The sequence below is a fragment of the Pyrgilauda ruficollis genome, unplaced genomic scaffold (assembly GCF_017590135.1).
Source record: "Pyrgilauda ruficollis isolate IOZ18807 unplaced genomic scaffold, ASM1759013v1 scaffold10, whole genome shotgun sequence".
NCBI lineage: Eukaryota > Metazoa > Chordata > Aves > Passeriformes > Passeridae > Pyrgilauda > Pyrgilauda ruficollis.
In genome coordinates, this window is record NW_024508101.1 from 2,256,789 (window position 1) to 2,274,051 (window position 17,263).

A 17,263-nucleotide genomic window follows, 5' to 3' on the forward strand; every position below is an offset into this window, starting at 1 on the left:
GAATCAGCAAATGTTCATAAATTGGGCACTTGAATAATAATTCATAACAAGCCACCTCAGTGTCTTTCTCTCCATCAAATATTGATGACCTGTTACTTTTACTGCAGCTGCACCTAAAAGCTCTTAGGTGCAAATTAAAATCCAGAAGCGGCATAAAGCAAAAAAATTGAAAAGGACAATCTCCAACCCCAAAAGCTTCAATGTAGGTAAATACACAGGAAAAAAACAGTCAGTAAAATACAGAATAGCAAAGGGGAGAAGCTTTGAAAGCTCTGTCTTAGCCCCTGTGGATTCTGGTTGCAGCTTTTCCACTGAAGTTTGGTCATGCCTCAGATTTTTCATCCCTGTATTCTTCATGATGAATTGAGACCTTGATAATTCCCATCTCTCTCATTTAGCCACTAAGAGGGGTTCGTACCCACTCAGGAGCTGACAGTGTCACGTTTGATCTGAAGAAATGCTGTTCTGAAACAATATTTCAATGGCTGGGCAGGCTGAGGATGGAATGGCTCTTTTAATGGATCAAAAAGGAGCTTAGCAGAGAGAAAAACTGCTAAATAAAAGCTCCTGAGTTGTTTGAAACAGGTCACGCTACCTAACAACAATTAGAGCGAGCGGTAAATAAGACACTCAGGCAGAATTTGTGTAAGAGCACAAAGGACTCCAGAATAATTAGTTTAGTGGGGAAGGGAATGAAAAAAAATGTTTAAAAAAGTGAGAAATTTCCAGCTGCCCCGAGGTCTGTGACAGGAGAGGGATGGGAAGACAAAGCACAGCAGCAAATCAAGATGATGCATTTCAAACGCGAGAAAAACAACAGCACTCTCTGAAACGCTGCCCCAGGTGCCAAGAACAGCAGAGTTGCCCTAAACTCCCTCAGAGCCACGACTTTGTGCCCTGGGTGGGTTCAGAGGGGCTGCACTTTGTCCTTTGCCATTTCTCTCCCAAATCAGGGAGCTGTGATGCAGAAGGCCATGGGAATATTGCCTTTAATGGCCTTTGGATCAAGCTCTGACAAACGGTTTCAAAAGAAGCTGTGAAAGGCACGTCTCACCTGCTGAAAGGCTTGCGGGAAACCATTCCTTTTCACAACATTTGAGCCTGTGTGAAGGCTATAGATAATAATTCTTAGCAGCTGCATCACAAGGCAAGGTAATTCCAAGTGCTGTGATGAGACAGAAAAGTTTAACTTGTCCAACACAATGCAAGGAGAATATTTTGTCTGTCAGGAAAACTGGACTTCTCTCAATAAGTAAATAAGTGCCTGTCAAAGGCCCAAAAGCACAAGATCTGAAGCAGATCTGATAAATGCAGTGTTGGTAAAGAAGGAGGAGAAGGAAGAACTCAGGGCCCAGCTGAGTTCATAAAGCTCTGAGGCATCAAGGGATTGCTTAAGCCCAGCCTAACTCGAGGCTGGCATTTCTGATTTACAAAATGCTTAAATCCTAGACTTTTCCTGCTTTCTCCCATGCTCCTGTCTGGTGCTACCTTTAGGTGAGCATCTCAATTAAACCAAGCTGCTGCGAGCAAAAGAAGAGATGAAAATCCACTTCTGACTATTCCTGCAAAGTTCCTGCACACCAGGGCGAGTTGGGAATACACAGAAATATTATTCCATATAGAATTGTGGAATGGTTTTGGTTGGGAAGGGACCTTAAAGATCATCCAGATCCATGGGCAGGGACACCTCCCACTGTCCCAGGCTGCTCCCAGCCCCAGTGTCCAGCCTGGCCTTGGGCGCTGCCAGGGATCCAGGGGCAGCCACAGCTGCTCTGGGCACCTGTGCCGGAGTTTTGTCACCAGCAATGTAAAATATTTCTTCCTCATTCCTGATCTAACCTGACCCTTTTTTACTTTAAACCCAGCAGATATAAATATTGAGATTCCCCTCTGAGTGACTCCATCAGGAGATGAGATGAGCACCATGTGCAGGGAGGGAAAACAAACAGCTTCCCCGGGATCTGCTGGAGACAGAGCTCCGTGTGATGTTCAAAAAGAAGAGTTTGCAAAGTTTGTGCAGAAGCCAGAGGCTGTGGGGAAGAGGTGAGAGCTCATTAAAATTGTCACACATACTTTTTAAGTAAAGAACTTGAGAAATCAAGCAGGGATGATAGGTACAGCTTTTAATTAACCGGGCCAAACAAACCATCTCCGAACGTGTTGTCTCGTGTGAACAAAAGATTGTTGATGGCTATTTGCTTTGATCTTAAGAGCATGAAAGAATAATATGTATTTAACAAGGCTGATAGAAGAAATAAAATCTGAGAAAAGAAAGATGTGTCAAGTCATTAGATTTAAAAGTGCAGCAGGGGTAGCTTTGTGCACTGCTGCATTGTTCAGCCAATCTGTTTTTGGGAGAGGGGGATGTTAATTCATGGATATGAAATGCATGGATTCAAACAGCAAAGGGCTTTGAAATACCCATCAAAATCTTGAGCTGGATCCGTGTAAAACTGGGTGGATTCTGCAGCTTTCAGCACTGCCAGAAGGGCAGCTCTCCCTTCAAGGGTGTAATTCTTTTCCAAATAAAGTAACCCTGGTACTTTGTAAAGATTCCCTCTCCTTGTCTCCTGTCTGCCTCTCACATCTGACACCTCCCAGCGTTATTGAAGCCTCATCACGGCACTGTGCTGATAAAAAGAGAGGAATCTGGATCTGATGAAATCAGAGGCAAAGTAATTTTTATTATCTGAGAAATCCTATTTGAAACCATGTCTGCTCAGCCTCCCCGTGCTGCTCAGGAGCAAACCCCCTCTTTATTTCCAGGCTGTGCAAAGATATATTGTTTATAAATTTCTCCAGACATGCTGCCAGACACTGAGACAATATCTGACTCCTCTAATTTTACCAAGATTGAGGAGCAGGAGAGGCTGCATTAAAAACTACAAAGGGAAGTGAGTGAGGGGCAGAAAGATGAGCACAACTCCCAAACGACTCGGAATTAGCAGTGATTTATGCAGATGGAAATGTGAGCAAAGTTTGGCTGAGTGAATGACTTGTCCCTGCTGCTGACAGCCCTGGTATTTTTGAAAAGGTCCCACTGAATCCCATCTGAGATCTGACTGTCTGTATCATATGTTAATGATCTTTGTACCTGTTTATTCTATTCTGAGCATAATTTGTATGCTAATAGCGTTGCCATTTAATAAACTGCGCTTAAAAGATTTTCCTTATCTGCATGCTGATATAAATGAGCTTCAGGGTTGACTGACAATTAAGTGGAAATCAAATAAATGTCATTATAATCTTTTAACTATTTGGATCAAAACAAAATTACACAATCCAGCTGAATAGTCTTATTAAAATATTGTAGAAAATAATATTATTAGAAATTATTAAACGTGATGCTAGAAGTCTTCCATCCTATTTCTTAAAATTCTCCCCTCTTCCTAAAAATAGAATTATTTTTGCATCAAATCCCTGCAATTGGGACCACAAATATTTATTTATGTAAATATATACAGCCATCTGAACTGAGCTGTACTCCATCATACAGATTCCAGAGAAAACACAGGATTTTCAGGAGCTGCTACTGCCTTTAACATAAAATAGCAAAAATTGTTTTGCCCTGTCTGTAACACACTCAGGGATTAAATGTGAGGCAGATGTTCCTCTGTGATGGCCAAAGGAAAAAAGTGAGAAAAGCACCCAAATGTGCCCAAATGTCTTGTAGTGACACATCCCAGAGCTGGCAGCCAGGGAATACTGGGCAACAGCACCTCTGTGTGTATGGGAAAGAAAAGCAGAAAAGCAACAGAATTGCCAAATAAAACAGCTGCCAATTTCTTTGTCTTCCAAGTTCTGTTGGTTTTATGAAATCTTTATAACTCCACTACATCAGACAAAAGCTCTCCCAGAGCAGAATGGGATGTCCACACTGCCACTATTCTAATCCCACCATTAATCATCATTTTTATGATCCAGACACTATCAGGAGCTCTGACTCAGCCCTTCACACAACTAAATTCACTCCAGATGTAAAACTAAGCCCTTAATATGGGATTTAAGTAGAATTTAACCAGTACAGAAGGCCCTGAATTGCCCTCTGCGTGGGAGTTTCATTCACTTGCAGGAAGCTGCTTCCCTCTCTGCTTGTCAGAACACATTTCAGGAGCACAAGAACAATAAAACCTGCTGGTAATCTTAAAGAATTCTGTCCAGACAACAAGCAGCTGACACGAGCACGGCCCTGCTTGAATTTCAGAAATGCTGCAATAGAATCAGAGACCAAAAACCCCAAAACAGAATCAGAGAATGGCAGGATGGTTTGGAGTGGAAGGGACCTTAAAGCTCATCCCATTCCACCCCTGCCATGGGCAGGGACACCTTCCACTACCCCAGGGTGCTCCAAACCCCATCCAGCCAGGTCCATCACCTATAATTTCTTGAGCCTCTTGGTTGTGCTCCCCTTGGATCTGCAGGAAACTTGGGACAATCCTCCTTGGGCTGGTGAATTTAAGCTCAGTTTGAGTGTCAGTGATGGGGACTGGGTGTGGCTCACTGAAGCCCCAGAGCCACATCCTTGCACAGACAGTTTCTGTCTTTTTGATGTGTTAGTCACATTCTGTCTCTTGTGTGTGTCCCTTCAGCTTTTCCTTTCCTTTTCCAGAGTTCCCTTTCACTGAAAATCTGAGATAATTTTTAGCTCTTGTGGAAAAGGAGCAATGAAAGAGCAATTTTGTCTCCCAAAATCCCATGGCTAAACCAGAGCTGTTTGTGGCCACCAACAGATCTTTCACGTTGGCCAAGCATCAGCCACTTCTCCACAGTGCCCTCACTACGTGACCCTTCCCACTCCAAATGACCTCAGAAATCCCTCCCTGGAAGATTTTTTGTTCATCATGCCTGGAAATTGCCTGGCTGCACTCCCTGTGCCCACCACGTTGTCCTGTGCAGGGCCAGCAGCTGGACTTTGATGTTCCTCAGGGATCCCTTCCAACCTGGGACATTCTGTGGTTCTTTGTCAATCAATCTCCTTTACATCACCTCCCCACCACACCTTGATCTCTTCCCTCCAATGTCACACTTTCTTTGAGAACTCTGGGGATCACCATCTTTGATTTGGTGCCTCTGCAGCAAATTTGGTGCATTTTTTCCCAAATTTGGGGCATGTTTTCCAAATTTGGTGCATTTTTTTCCCAAATGTGGGGCATGTTTTCCAAGTTTGGTGCACGTTTTCCAAATCTGGTGCATGTTTTCCAAGTTTGGTGCATATTTTCCATCCCACACTGGCATTTTTGATGCTGCAGCAATACCATCAACAGCAATGATATGCATGGCAGCACAACTTGGACTGGGAGAGAAGCACAGAAGGTCGCATTCTCTCATTACTTTTTTTCCTGCAAACTCCTAATTAGGAACCTTGATTCCCAGCCTGCTCAGTGGAAAAAATCCAATGAGATTCTCTGGCTTTGGATGGAATCCTGAACATCCATCAGAAAATGTGCATGGAGCAGGGACAGGGCACGAGCTGGAAGGGGGAGAGGGCACAGCACTGACACTCAGTGGGGGTTGTGTTATTACAATTCCTTGTGACAGGGAAGAGTGACAGATTTCCTGGGATGTCTCAGCATGCAGCACAGCCCCTTGGACAGGCTCCCCTTAACAAGGCTGCTGTAACATGAGTGGGAACAATTTCAAATTGCATCAGAGAGGTGTCCTGCGGAGGGGAGTTGTAATAAATCCTCTTTTTCACGTGAGAACATCTGCTTCATTTACTTCCTCCATGCTCCCATTTTCTGGTGTGCTAAACACTGGCACTGAGCACTCAGCAGTGCAGGGTGAAATTAGGTTTGTTGGCTTGTTCCGTTGTGAAACTCTCCAAGAAGAGAGAAAAGAAAGGAAAAACCCTTTTCTCCTGTCTTCCCCTGCACCAATATCCTCTGGCTGCTGCCTGGGTCAGGTAGCAATGGGGGTCCCCTCCTGCCTTCTTGTTACTCCGCAGTGCCTTGACTTCAAATGGAAACAGAACAGAGGGAGAAGAAAGGGGAGAAACAAAGGAAAATAAGATAAAGGAAAAATAAAGTGTTTCTTTTTTTCTTCCCATCATCTGTGCTCGTTCTTCCTTCTCCTTATCTCCCTCCTCATCTTTCAAATTTTCCGTTCCCCTGCCTTCACTCTCAGCGTGGGGAACAAGAGCAAAATAACCGGAAAGATGGAGAAGAAGGAAAGACTGAAGGCACTTCAGGAGAGTTTGGGGTGTTTTCTGACAAGCTTTTGGTTGTAAAATTTCTCTTCTGCCAATATCACCAGTTCTGGTGATTCCTGTGGCTGCTGCCATGTGTGATGTTCCTCCAGATCCAGTGGCACTGTTCAGGGGGCAGCACTGGAAAATGCCTACTACCAACACCAAAACCAGACAAACCCCAAATCCAGACGAACTTCCCTGCTGAGAGCAAATAAGTCCTCAGTAAAAACATTGGAACAGCCTCTCTCAGCTCTCTGCAATTCCCTTCTCTTTTCTGTCTGAAACCAGGAGCACTGTGATGCCAGCCCTGGATATTTTTAGCTAGAAAATACTTCCTGCAGCTCTCAGCATTCCCTGGGGAATGGTGTGATGGTGGGGTTTGTCTGGTTAGCACCAAATCTGCTGTGACACTGGGGTTTCAGAGATAGAAAACACTTCTAAACAGCAACCCCAGGTTTTGTAGGAGTTTTCAAGTCTTAAAAAGCAACTTCAGACCAAACACTGCAGGCAGGTAAATCTGTGCTTTTAATTCCTGTCAATCTGTTTGTAAGCAAGGAATGGAGCTGAAGTGATTCATCAAATTTAGCAGAGGTGGAATCAATGCCATTGGTTCTCCAGGCAAAAGTGGGATTTCATCAACAGATAAGCTTAATTTGTATTCGTGTTGACTTTCAGCAGTGGTGTCTGAGATAGCTGGAATTGCTCTGATTGCTGATGCCCACACTTCAAGTGCTCTATTTAAATACTAAAATAAGAAATGAACTTCTTTACAAGCACACAGCCACTGATAAGATAGAAGGGTTAAGGCATCTCATCAAAGCTATGCAAAACTCCTCGTGGTGGAAAAGCGAGGAGGATAAAAACAGAGACACACTTAATCCAGGCTTCAAAAACCAGACTTAAAAAATAAAATAATAGTAAAATTAATATCCCAGTGCCATTCACCCAACTGCATTGCTGTAGAAAGCTGGGAATAGAACAGTAAGTTCTGGAATTTATAAGAAAAATAGATTTTATATGGAACTTTGCACCTGCATGCAAATATCTGGGGTATTTTATGTGCAAGCAGTGGGTGAAGAAAGCAGGGTGGCACTAAGCAGCCTGACTCCTCTTTGCCTGTGCCACTCAGCTGCTTTGACTTCAAGGCAGTTGTGGGTTTTTTCAGATGCTGTGGATGGATTTCATTCCCTCAGCTTTGCTCATCTAAGTTTGGTGTCTCATTTGAGAGGGAGGCACCTGCCAAGAACAAGTAAATAACTCCCTTAGGCTGCATATTGACTTCAGCTAAAGAATAGTCAAGTGCCATCAATCTCCTCCTTTGTTAGCAGACTAGTGCAAATTTTAGAATTTTCTATCCATTTGGTCTTGATTCCTCCCCAAGCAGATTTTTTTATTTATTTTTAAGGATAACGGATATTCTGAAGCTAAACCAACAGCATTGACATTCTGGTAATTGAAATGTTTCCCTGAAGTTTGCTGAACTGTCCTGACACATTTCTGCTCAAATTGGTTGGAGCTGAAATGCTGTTTCACAGACAATGCATTTTGTGTTTGATCAGGGCATTGAGTGAGGACTTCTCCTGTTTACCAACAATCACAGCAGAAGCTGAGCTGGGAGGGACCCACAAGGATCAGAACCCAACCCCAAAATCCCACCCTGGGCATCCCTGGGAAGGAAGAAACCCTCCTGGAGCTCTGGGGCTGTGCCCATTCCCTGGGGAGCCTGGGCAGTGCCAGCACCCTCTGGGGAAGGACCTTTCCCAAAAATCCAACCTAAACCTCCCCTAACACAGCTCCAGCCATTCCCTGTCCCAGGGAACAGAATTGGAGCTGCCGCTCAGGAGGAGCTGCAGACTTTTAAACTCCCTGTTTGTCTAATTCCATCCACAAACACAAAGCAATCCTTTTCCCAAATAACAAAAAAAAAAAGTTTAAATGTGTTAAAATGCTCCTGGTTTTGGAATTTGGCTGTGATCAGTGGAGGAGCAGAAGGAAAACACAAGCAAGGGGTGGCCCAGAGGGTGCTGGGAGAACAGATCCTAAGGAAACCTTCTGGGTCCTGGCTGTTCCCCTGGCAGCAGGAGAACCCCTCGAGCCTGGGCTCCAAGGGGCAGCTCCAGGAACTCAGCAATTCCCAGAAACTCCAGGAACTCAGCAATTCCCAGATACTCCAGGAACTCAGCAATTCCCAAATACTCCAGGAACTCAGCAATTCCCAGATACTCCAGGAACTCAGCAGTTCCCAGACACTCCAGGAACTCAGCAGTTCCCAGATACTGCAGGAACTCAGCAGTTCCCAGATACTGCAGGAACTCAGCAGTTCCCAGATACTGCAGGAATTCCCAGACAATTCCCCCACCCATCCCAACATCTGCTCCACTCACTTTCCACAGTGTTGTTGAAATGCAGTTTCTCCCCTCATTGTTTTCCCACATTTCCTCTGAGTACTGGCAATAACCTGAGTGTAAAACACCAAAACCAAGTGTGCCGCAGGACACAGAATTCACCAGCTGTATTCATGGCAGAGGATCCATTCCCATCCTTCCCAGAGCTGGGACTGAGCTGTGTCCTACAAGCAAGACTTGGAGCCAACAAGTATTGAGCATATTTTATGATCTCTAAATGTACTTCTTGCCCGGGCCCCCAAAAACAATTTAAATTATGAATATTTGCTTATTACTGATTATTAATGCATGGAAAGTGCTGTATATGACTAATGCATTCTTCCAGCCTACCTCATTTCTCAGTTTTCCCTCAGCTCTCCTCATTGAAATTCCGAGTGAAGTGAATCCCATATGTTTCCATGCATTCTCTGCAGTGCTTAGGGATGCTCAGCCCAGGCTGGGGGAATAGCACCTCTCTCTGGCAAAGCAAAACCAGGCCCAATTCCCTTTCACTAAAATGCTTCCATCAAAAGGAGTTTTTGTAAAATAAGTTTTCCATGAGAGTCCCAAATCTGAATTCACTGAAGGCACGAAGACAGACGTTTGTGATGAGATCAGTGTCTAGACTTGAAAATTTGCTTTATTTAATAAATGAATTGTTCCTTTCTTCTCTTCTGTTTCCTCAGTTGGATACGAGGGGATAGAAGCGAGAAGAGAGATGAAGAAAGCTCCTGTTGCATGCACTGAGGATGTGACACACATGAAAATAGCTGAAATCTGTGTCAGACTCCACGGGAAGGGAGTTTGGAGCACAAAGATTGGGTTTTTTTTGTGTTTCCTTGCTACGCTGAGCTGAAACCCACAGCACACACCAGCAAAAGTTCTTTATTCCACAAAGGCCAAACAGCTGTCCCCTGCAGAAGTGTCATTGCTCCCCAAACCCCATTTCTGCAGATTTTGACCCAAAGAAGAAGGATAATTTCCCAAGAGAGCACCTGAAGCTGAACTGGTGGATATCACACGAGGAGGGAGCAGGGAAAACCAGCCAGGAGGAGCCAGCTCTGGGATTTCCCTTGGATTCCTGCAGCTGATAACCTGGAATTCTCTCTCTCAGGTGCCAGCATCATGGACCATGGATAAATCCCATTACTCAGGGCCTGAGCCCTGCCAGTAAGGGTGGAATGGAGTTATTACTGAAAATTTGGAAGGGAAACACTCAATGGAGAGGGCTGGGAGCAATAAAGAGATCTGGTACTGGTATGTTCAGGCTTTATTTCACCATCTAACATTAAAAAAATATTATTTTGGCATTTTCTGCAGGATTTACATGTGTGCTTCAAGTGCAATGAAGTGTTTTACAGAAATGAGAGCAGACAAGCTGCTGAAGAGCTGAGCAGTGGTGGGCCTGAGCCACAGAAAGGATGGGAAAGACAAGTGTGGCTGGAGAAAACTCTGCCCTGAAGAGGGGACTGAGGGCTGAGGACCTGCACTGCTGAACCCAGCAAGAAATGCAGAAAATTACCCTTCAAAATATTCTAAGGTATTTTTTAGAGAGCAGGGGCGCACATAGTGCAGCTTTGTAAACTTAAATATTACCTCAAGAACTCAGAAGAAATCTAATTAAAAATAATTATTTGTGTATCTATTAATAGAGAAATCAAATAATTAGTGCTCTTATTTAGCACACTTCTCTTTACACACTTAGAAACTGAATTTAATACAAAGGAAAGTTCTCCTGTGATATCAAGAGTTCAGCTGATCAGGGAGAGTGGTTACCACTTATTCAGGACTATCAGGAATAAACTATTATCAGGAGTGAAAGGAAAAGGATGAAAATGAAGGAATATTCTTCCCCCTTTGGGTGGAATAGGTCTGGTTTCCCTATTTTGTTAACAAAAGATTAAATTTGTCTAAATAATTTAAAAGCAGCTGCATGATCTGACTTATTTAAGAATGAGCCCATCACAGTTTGACTGCCAGAACTGGAAGGGATTGGTTTTTCCTTTTTTTAGCAACTATAACCCTACCAAATATTTTAGAAAAGGCCAATAAAAGAGCCCATAAAGGTTATAATTGCAGCACGATAAAATGGGAGCAGAAATAGGCTTTGTCAGGGTTTAATCATATCTGTGGAGAAAGGCAGGCCATGTTCCCTCTCTTTTTATGTGTAATTCCAGCACTTTAATTAGCCATGTACTTTACAGCCACACAAACCCTTATTTCATTTTGTTTTCTGTCAGGGAGATCTCTGGACTAACACTGTACTGCTGATTTATTTCCCATCCTTTTTAAACCACAGCATTAGCCAGTTTGTCATTTAATAATCAAACAGCCTCATAAATTCCACTTTGCACCAGTGGCCACACTGGCAATAATGTGCATGCAGAGATTTTAAACTCTCTGTCTCCTTTGTAAATCCTGCTCCTGTTATTTGCTCGTGCCCAGCAGCAGGAGCCTTCTGGGATACTCAGAAATTACAGTGTGCTCGGAATTATTGTTAGTAAATTAATACAGGAGCACAAGTAAATACTGTACGGAGTGTGTAAATATTTCTTTTATCAGTAAATCAGGTGGGGAATATCAGAGTAGTGGAACCTCAAGATCCAGGCTTAGTTCAGCCTCTGGAATAGGCAATACAATCAAAATACAATCGAAAGACAAATAAAGTTTTGATTAAACACTGGTTAGAAAAGTGTTTTCCATCATGAGTGGTTAAAATGAAAATAAAATGGACACTGTTGAAGGGGGGGAAAGTCATTGGAAAGTTCTCTATGGCCATAGGATGGATTGCTCACCCAAATTTCTCTGTTCCATTGGCAGCACCTATGTAAAATTCTCAGATTTGCACCTTCTGTCATAAATATTCCCGTGATTTATCTCTATTGTGCGTTCCTGCAGTGTGGCATAGGGAAACAATTCTGTGTGTCACAGTTTGGGATAATGCTTTAGAGAATTGTCATCATTTTAAGTCTGATGTGACCCAAAGTAACCTCGTTGAGAAGTGGTCCTGTGTGAAAATCTGGTGCTCAGTTGCCAGAGCTTCATGAATTACTGATTATAGATTTCAAAGGCTGACAACAGAAGGTGACAAGAGAGGGTTGCTGTTATATTTGTGAACTGAAAGAGATGCTGAGAAGGACTCTCAGACATTCTCAGCACTTCTGAAGACACTGCTGCCCATTTCATCCATCTGTCTCCATTTGTGTATGGAAATATCCTCAGGCCTGTATGTTGTATACAATATCCCTCATTTCTGTCAGCAAGACCCTTTGATTTTAATATTCTCCCATTTAATTGTCATTAGTGTGGAATTATAGAATTATGGAAAAGCCTGAGCTGGAAGGGGACCCAGAGGGATCATGGAGTCCAACTCCATGGGGATTGTCCACCCCAACAATCCCACCCTGTGCTATCGCTTTCTCTGGGTCTGGACTGAAGGCACTTGAGACTGTAGTTCATGTTGGGACTCAGGTGTTTATTGTTTCTTATCAGTGAAACAGTCTCACTACTGTGAGTTCTGCAGCTTTTCATCAGAAGGCACAAAATGGCCAACAATCTCTTGGTACAAGGTCTTTAAGACTAAACTATCCAATTAAGAACTGACACCTAGATTATTTTCCCTTTTAACCCAATAACTGATCCCAAAGAGCCCCAATGCAGACTTTTCTGCCCAATTACAAAATGCTACCCAAACCCATGAAGAAGAAGGAAGAAGAAGCATGAAGAAGAAATCCAGGGCAACACCCTGTGCCCTCCATCTTGCTTCCATCCACAACATTATAAAAATCCCCAAACCTACATTTCTCACCAAGTGTTACACCTACACTACTCTCTATAATCCATTTCACACTTTTGTGGGTTCTGGTCTATCTTGAAGTCTAGGAAACTTTCTCCATGAATGAGGGTCAGAGTCAGTGCTCCCTGGGGGTCAGGGCACCCCAGAGCAGACAGAGAAATATTCCCTGTGCCCTGGGTTTCCACACTGTGCCTGAGGGCATTGAAATACAATAATGGAGATGCTTGCTGGCATCTCAGCAATGAGGAATTAACCCTCCCCAAACCTCACCTACCCCAAGCAGTTGGCGAGGCCGTGTCAGTGCTGGGCCAGCGGCTCAGGCCTGCCTGAACCAGAGCGACAGGCCGGGAGGCCAGGGATTATTGTACGGCCTGTACAGCTGCACAGCAATTCTGCCCCAGCCTGGGGGCACATCCCTGACTATCTCCTCGTGAAGCTGATTCCCTCCAGCTCGTGGCTGGCCATGGATTAAGTGATGCTGAGCACAAACGTACAGATCACACAATCATTGCCCGTGGGGATTCGCTCCGGCCCCGCTTTGCACCCACAGAGCTCCACGGCCACCCTAAAGACAAAGAGGCCTCTGGCATTCCCATCAGCGAGCAACCCTGAGCCAGCTGGGCTTCAATCAGCTTTAAATGTTGTCAAAACAGAGAAAATTCAGTGGCCCAGTTGCTGGTTGATGCCCGTACCTTTTGTTCTGGCGCAGAACCTCCGAGCCCTTTCTCCAGGAAACAGCAGCTCTGGGAGAAGCACTGGGTTTACAACTGATTGTAACTTCGCCTCCAACCTGAACAACAGACAGCTTCTTCACGGGGCTTCTGGAAAAATCGGGGGCTGCAGCTAAGGAGAGAGAAGGAAGAAGAGATGTTACTAAATGAACTTGCCAAATTCTTCTCTTTGAGTTCAGCCAGAGGATTCAATGATTGTTTTGGTTTTTAGATTTCTGCAAAAGTAAATCTAAATCTAACATTAAAAATGCATCTAAGTACCAAGGAATTCCAATTCTGCCTACCTAGAACAGTGTGCTGTGACAAACTTTCCTGAGGGAATCTGGAGACTGGGAGAACTTGTCTATCCATGATGGAAGACAAGATTCCCAAGCAGGATAAACCTCACACTCCTGATCCAGCCCCATATATTCATCTGCAGAGAGTATTTTGTCACAAGCACAGTTCTACTCTGGCTTTCTTTTCAGAAACCTACTCTGTTTTCTGAAAATATGTTTATTTTTCCAGCAGTTCATGTGAAAATTCACTCTTGGAGAAGGAGAACACACAAGACATTGGGTGCTCCTGAAGTCTGTGTTTTACCAGCCTAACTGATATTTGGCTGTTGAGCAAACTTTACATTTTGAAGTCTAGAACAGAATACTTTTACAACATATGAGCAAGTTCCACTCATGTTCATCTCTGGTTATTGTTAATGAGATTCCTTGTTCCATGTTTCTTGTTTATGTCCATATTTGCCATATGCTCTTTGTTTATAGCTAAAACTATTTCCCCTGCTTTCTGAAATAACTTTAAAAACCTGCAGAATAACTATTAATAACTCAAACTAAGCAAGAAACAGCATTCATTAAACTGGTGTATATGTGATAATAAAAAACATCATACATGGATTAGATTATTTCCCCAAACAAACCATGAAATTAGACTAAAAAACCCCACATTTCCATGTGTGTGAAAAGCAAAGAAATATCAGGTTTGAACTGCCAGGTTTCATCTCCTCTTTTGTTAAATTCAGGTTTTTTTTCAACAAGTGTCCTTTTTACTGGTACCTACACATTTTAGTGACATTTACTCACCGATCACCCTCAGCTCAGCATTGGCATAAATGGTGTCATATTTATTTTCTGCCACGCACTGATAGAGGCCTGAGTCTGACAGATTCAGCATGGGGATGAGGAGAGTCCCATTTTCTATTTGAATTCTTTCCTGATTAGAGAAAAACATTGACAAAACCAAATGAGAGACCAAATAAAAGGTTTTTTAGTATCACAGTGATGCACCTGATCAGGATTCAGAAGCAGAAATGTTGTTTTCTTGGGAGCAATGAGAATGGGTGCATCAGAAATGGGATGTGCACCTCTCTGTGTGGTGATGTTTGGTATTTCCAGCCCTCTGAGATTTTCCAGCTGTTCAGGAATTCCAGGCACATGTTGCAGCAGTAGCTTTGGGCAGGTTTGTCCAGGTTTTCCATGTGTTTCCCTGCACTGCTGAGCTGGGAATCTGTCATTAGCCTTCTCCATGAAGGTGGCACAGAGGGAGCTCCCTGTAGGGATGCTCCACACTGGGAGCCTGGAGCATCTTCCACCTGGATGCTGAGAGGCAGCGCCTCATCCCTGGCTGGTGGAACATTATTCCATCATCCCATCAGATAAATCTGATGGTGATAATCCCAGGTAATCAGAAAAGCTCCACAGGAGACAGAGGTGCTCCAATAACAGGAACATTTCAAACATCCTCACACCCTGAGTCACAGAAAAATGAGCCACTGGAAAAGCTCTACTGAAAGCCAACACTTAAATTCCACTTGGAAAGCCCCAGGCAGCTGCTCAGAGCATGGGGAGAGTAAGTGCCTCCTCCAGGCCTGGATTTCTACACACACCAACTTTCTTCAGCAATTCTGCTGAAATAGAGGCAGCTGCACAGTGGGTATATTTGGACCAGAGCTTGGAATTTGGTGTATTAAAAGAAGTTTTACTTGCTCTGCTTTGGAAAACAGAAAAAAAAAGCCTGTTTCATGCTGCAATCATAACTTAAAGCTAAATATCTTGTGATTTTACAATTACTACCCTCTGGAGACAATAAGAGCTGTACAGCAAAGTGGAGCACTGAGGAGGAGAAAAAAAAAAAACCCAAAAACATTCCCCCAAACCGATGAGTTTGGAAGATACCCAGGGGGAACATAAATCCCATCACCAAGTGCAAGCTGGAACAGCAGATATCACGGGGAGGATGCTGCTACTCATTCAGCCTGGCTCTCCTGCCTCTGGAGCAGGAATGGAGGAGTTTGGAGTGCACAGTTAGGGGATGCACTCCAGTGTTTGATGAACAGCCACAAGCATCTCAAATGGATTTGTGAAGTGCTGAACATCTCTCATAGAATCCTAGAATGTGTTGGGTTGGAGGGATCTTAAAACTTCCACCGCCTGCCATGGCAGGGACACCTCCCACTGTCCCAGGCTTCTCCCAGCCCCAGTGTCCCACCTGGCCTTGGGCACTGCCAGGGATCCAGGGACAGCCACAGCTGCTCTGGGCACCTGTGCCAGGGCCTCAGAACCCCCACAGGCAGGAATTCCTTCCCAACATCCCATCTAAACTCACTCTCTGTCAGTTTGAAGCCATTCCTTGTGCCCTGTCAGTCCAGATCCTTGTAAATACTCTCTCTCCATCTTTCTTTCATGCCCTGCAAGGCCTCCCTGAGCTCAGCCCAAAGCTTCTCCTGTGCAGGTGAACAATGCCAGCTGTGCCAGCCTTTCCTGCCAGCAGAGCTGCTCCATCCCCTGATCCCCCTGGAGCCTCCTCTGGGCTCTCTGCAGCAGCTCCAGCTGCTCCCTGTGCTGGGCCAGGGCTGGGGCAGCTCTGCAGGTGGGCTCTCACCTGGGAGGGGCAGGATCAGGATCCCCCCTTTCCTGCTGGGACCAGCCCAGGCCTCGGGGGGTTCTGGGGTCACACACACATCCAGGGCATGTTTTCCAACACCCAGCTTTTCCTTGGAGGTCTCCCAGCCCTGAACTGACCCAGCCCAAGCTTGTTTAGCTTGGAAATGTGATGAGAGCACAGCCTGGGGCTGCAAGGCTGGTGTGTGGCAAACTAATTAACAACATTACATTACTTAGCCTCTGATAATTTTTTCCGAGGCTCTCGCTACAGATATCTTTTGCATACTTAGTTTTACCTCCAGGCTGTTTGCTATCCTCTCAATGCATTCTATTTTTACAAACATCCTTTGAATACAAAACCCCCTCTCTGAAGCAAGGCTCGTGTTCCATCCTCATCCCAAATTCCCCACCGTTCTCTGCCGGCCCTTTTGAGCTGCGCAGACAAAGGGAAGAATAAAGCACACCGTGTACAGGAGCAGGGAGGATGCTGGGGTGACCAGCCAGGTGGTCAGGCAGAGAGCTTTGACAAAGAGGAGACAATCAGAATCAGCCCCAGGGTGAAAAGCATCTGGATGTTATTCTTCCTGGGAGAATTCCGACATGCAGGGTGCTGCGACAAACTGAATATTTTATTACATCTCCCTTGTACTTTCCCCTCCAAAGTGTCCATTCTGTCCATTGAGCAATAACATCCAGCACTTTGTTGCCTGAAGAATTGCATTTACAGCACACTGTAAGTACTGTGAAAATGCTGCTTGAAAATGTGTCTGTGAGCGTTTCATTCCTCTTTATTGAAACGCTGCAATTGAAGAGTGACAGACTCTAAATATTGCTGCCTTCAAAGAGAGAGAAACAAGATAATCTTGCTCAGAAAAAGGTGACAATGACTACAATGAGCAGGCTCAGAAAAATTGCAGTCCAGGTAAATTCTGGCTATTTTCCCCAGATGCAGGTTGGCTCTGTTTAGGACTGATCCAGCAGAAAATTATATGGAAGACTGGACCCCACTCCAACTACTTAAAATAAGTACAACTAAATCAAATAAATGCTGGTTCTGCAGCCCAGCAGGTGCTAATTTAGCCCATATGTTTTTGGAAATTCTCCTGTATGTGCTCTTGGTAGGCAGGAATTAATCACAGATTTATTTTTTTTTTCCCATCCAAGTGAAAATGCCTCACAGATGAGCCATTGTGTGCCCCAGAGATGCTGGATGGATGCTCCAAAAAAAATTAAAAAAAAAAAAAAAAAAAAAAAGGAAAGGGGCCCCCCAGAAGGCAAAGGGGGGGGTA

At 44.2% G+C, this 17,263-nt stretch overlaps 1 protein-coding gene across 1 annotated transcript in view; it reads right to left on the bottom strand.

Annotated features, from left to right (window-relative positions):
* Positions 1–17,263, bottom strand: part of LOC121351309 (contactin-6-like) — a 72,899-nt gene that overhangs the window by 17,994 nt on the left and 37,642 nt on the right. The window contains exons 7-8 of the mRNA XM_041463336.1: positions 14,175–14,304; positions 13,060–13,210 (exon numbers count right to left, since the gene is read on the bottom strand). Coding sequence (XP_041319270.1) covers positions 13,060–13,210; positions 14,175–14,304 — 281 coding nt within the window. The remainder of the gene's footprint in view (positions 1–13,059; positions 13,211–14,174; positions 14,305–17,263) is intronic.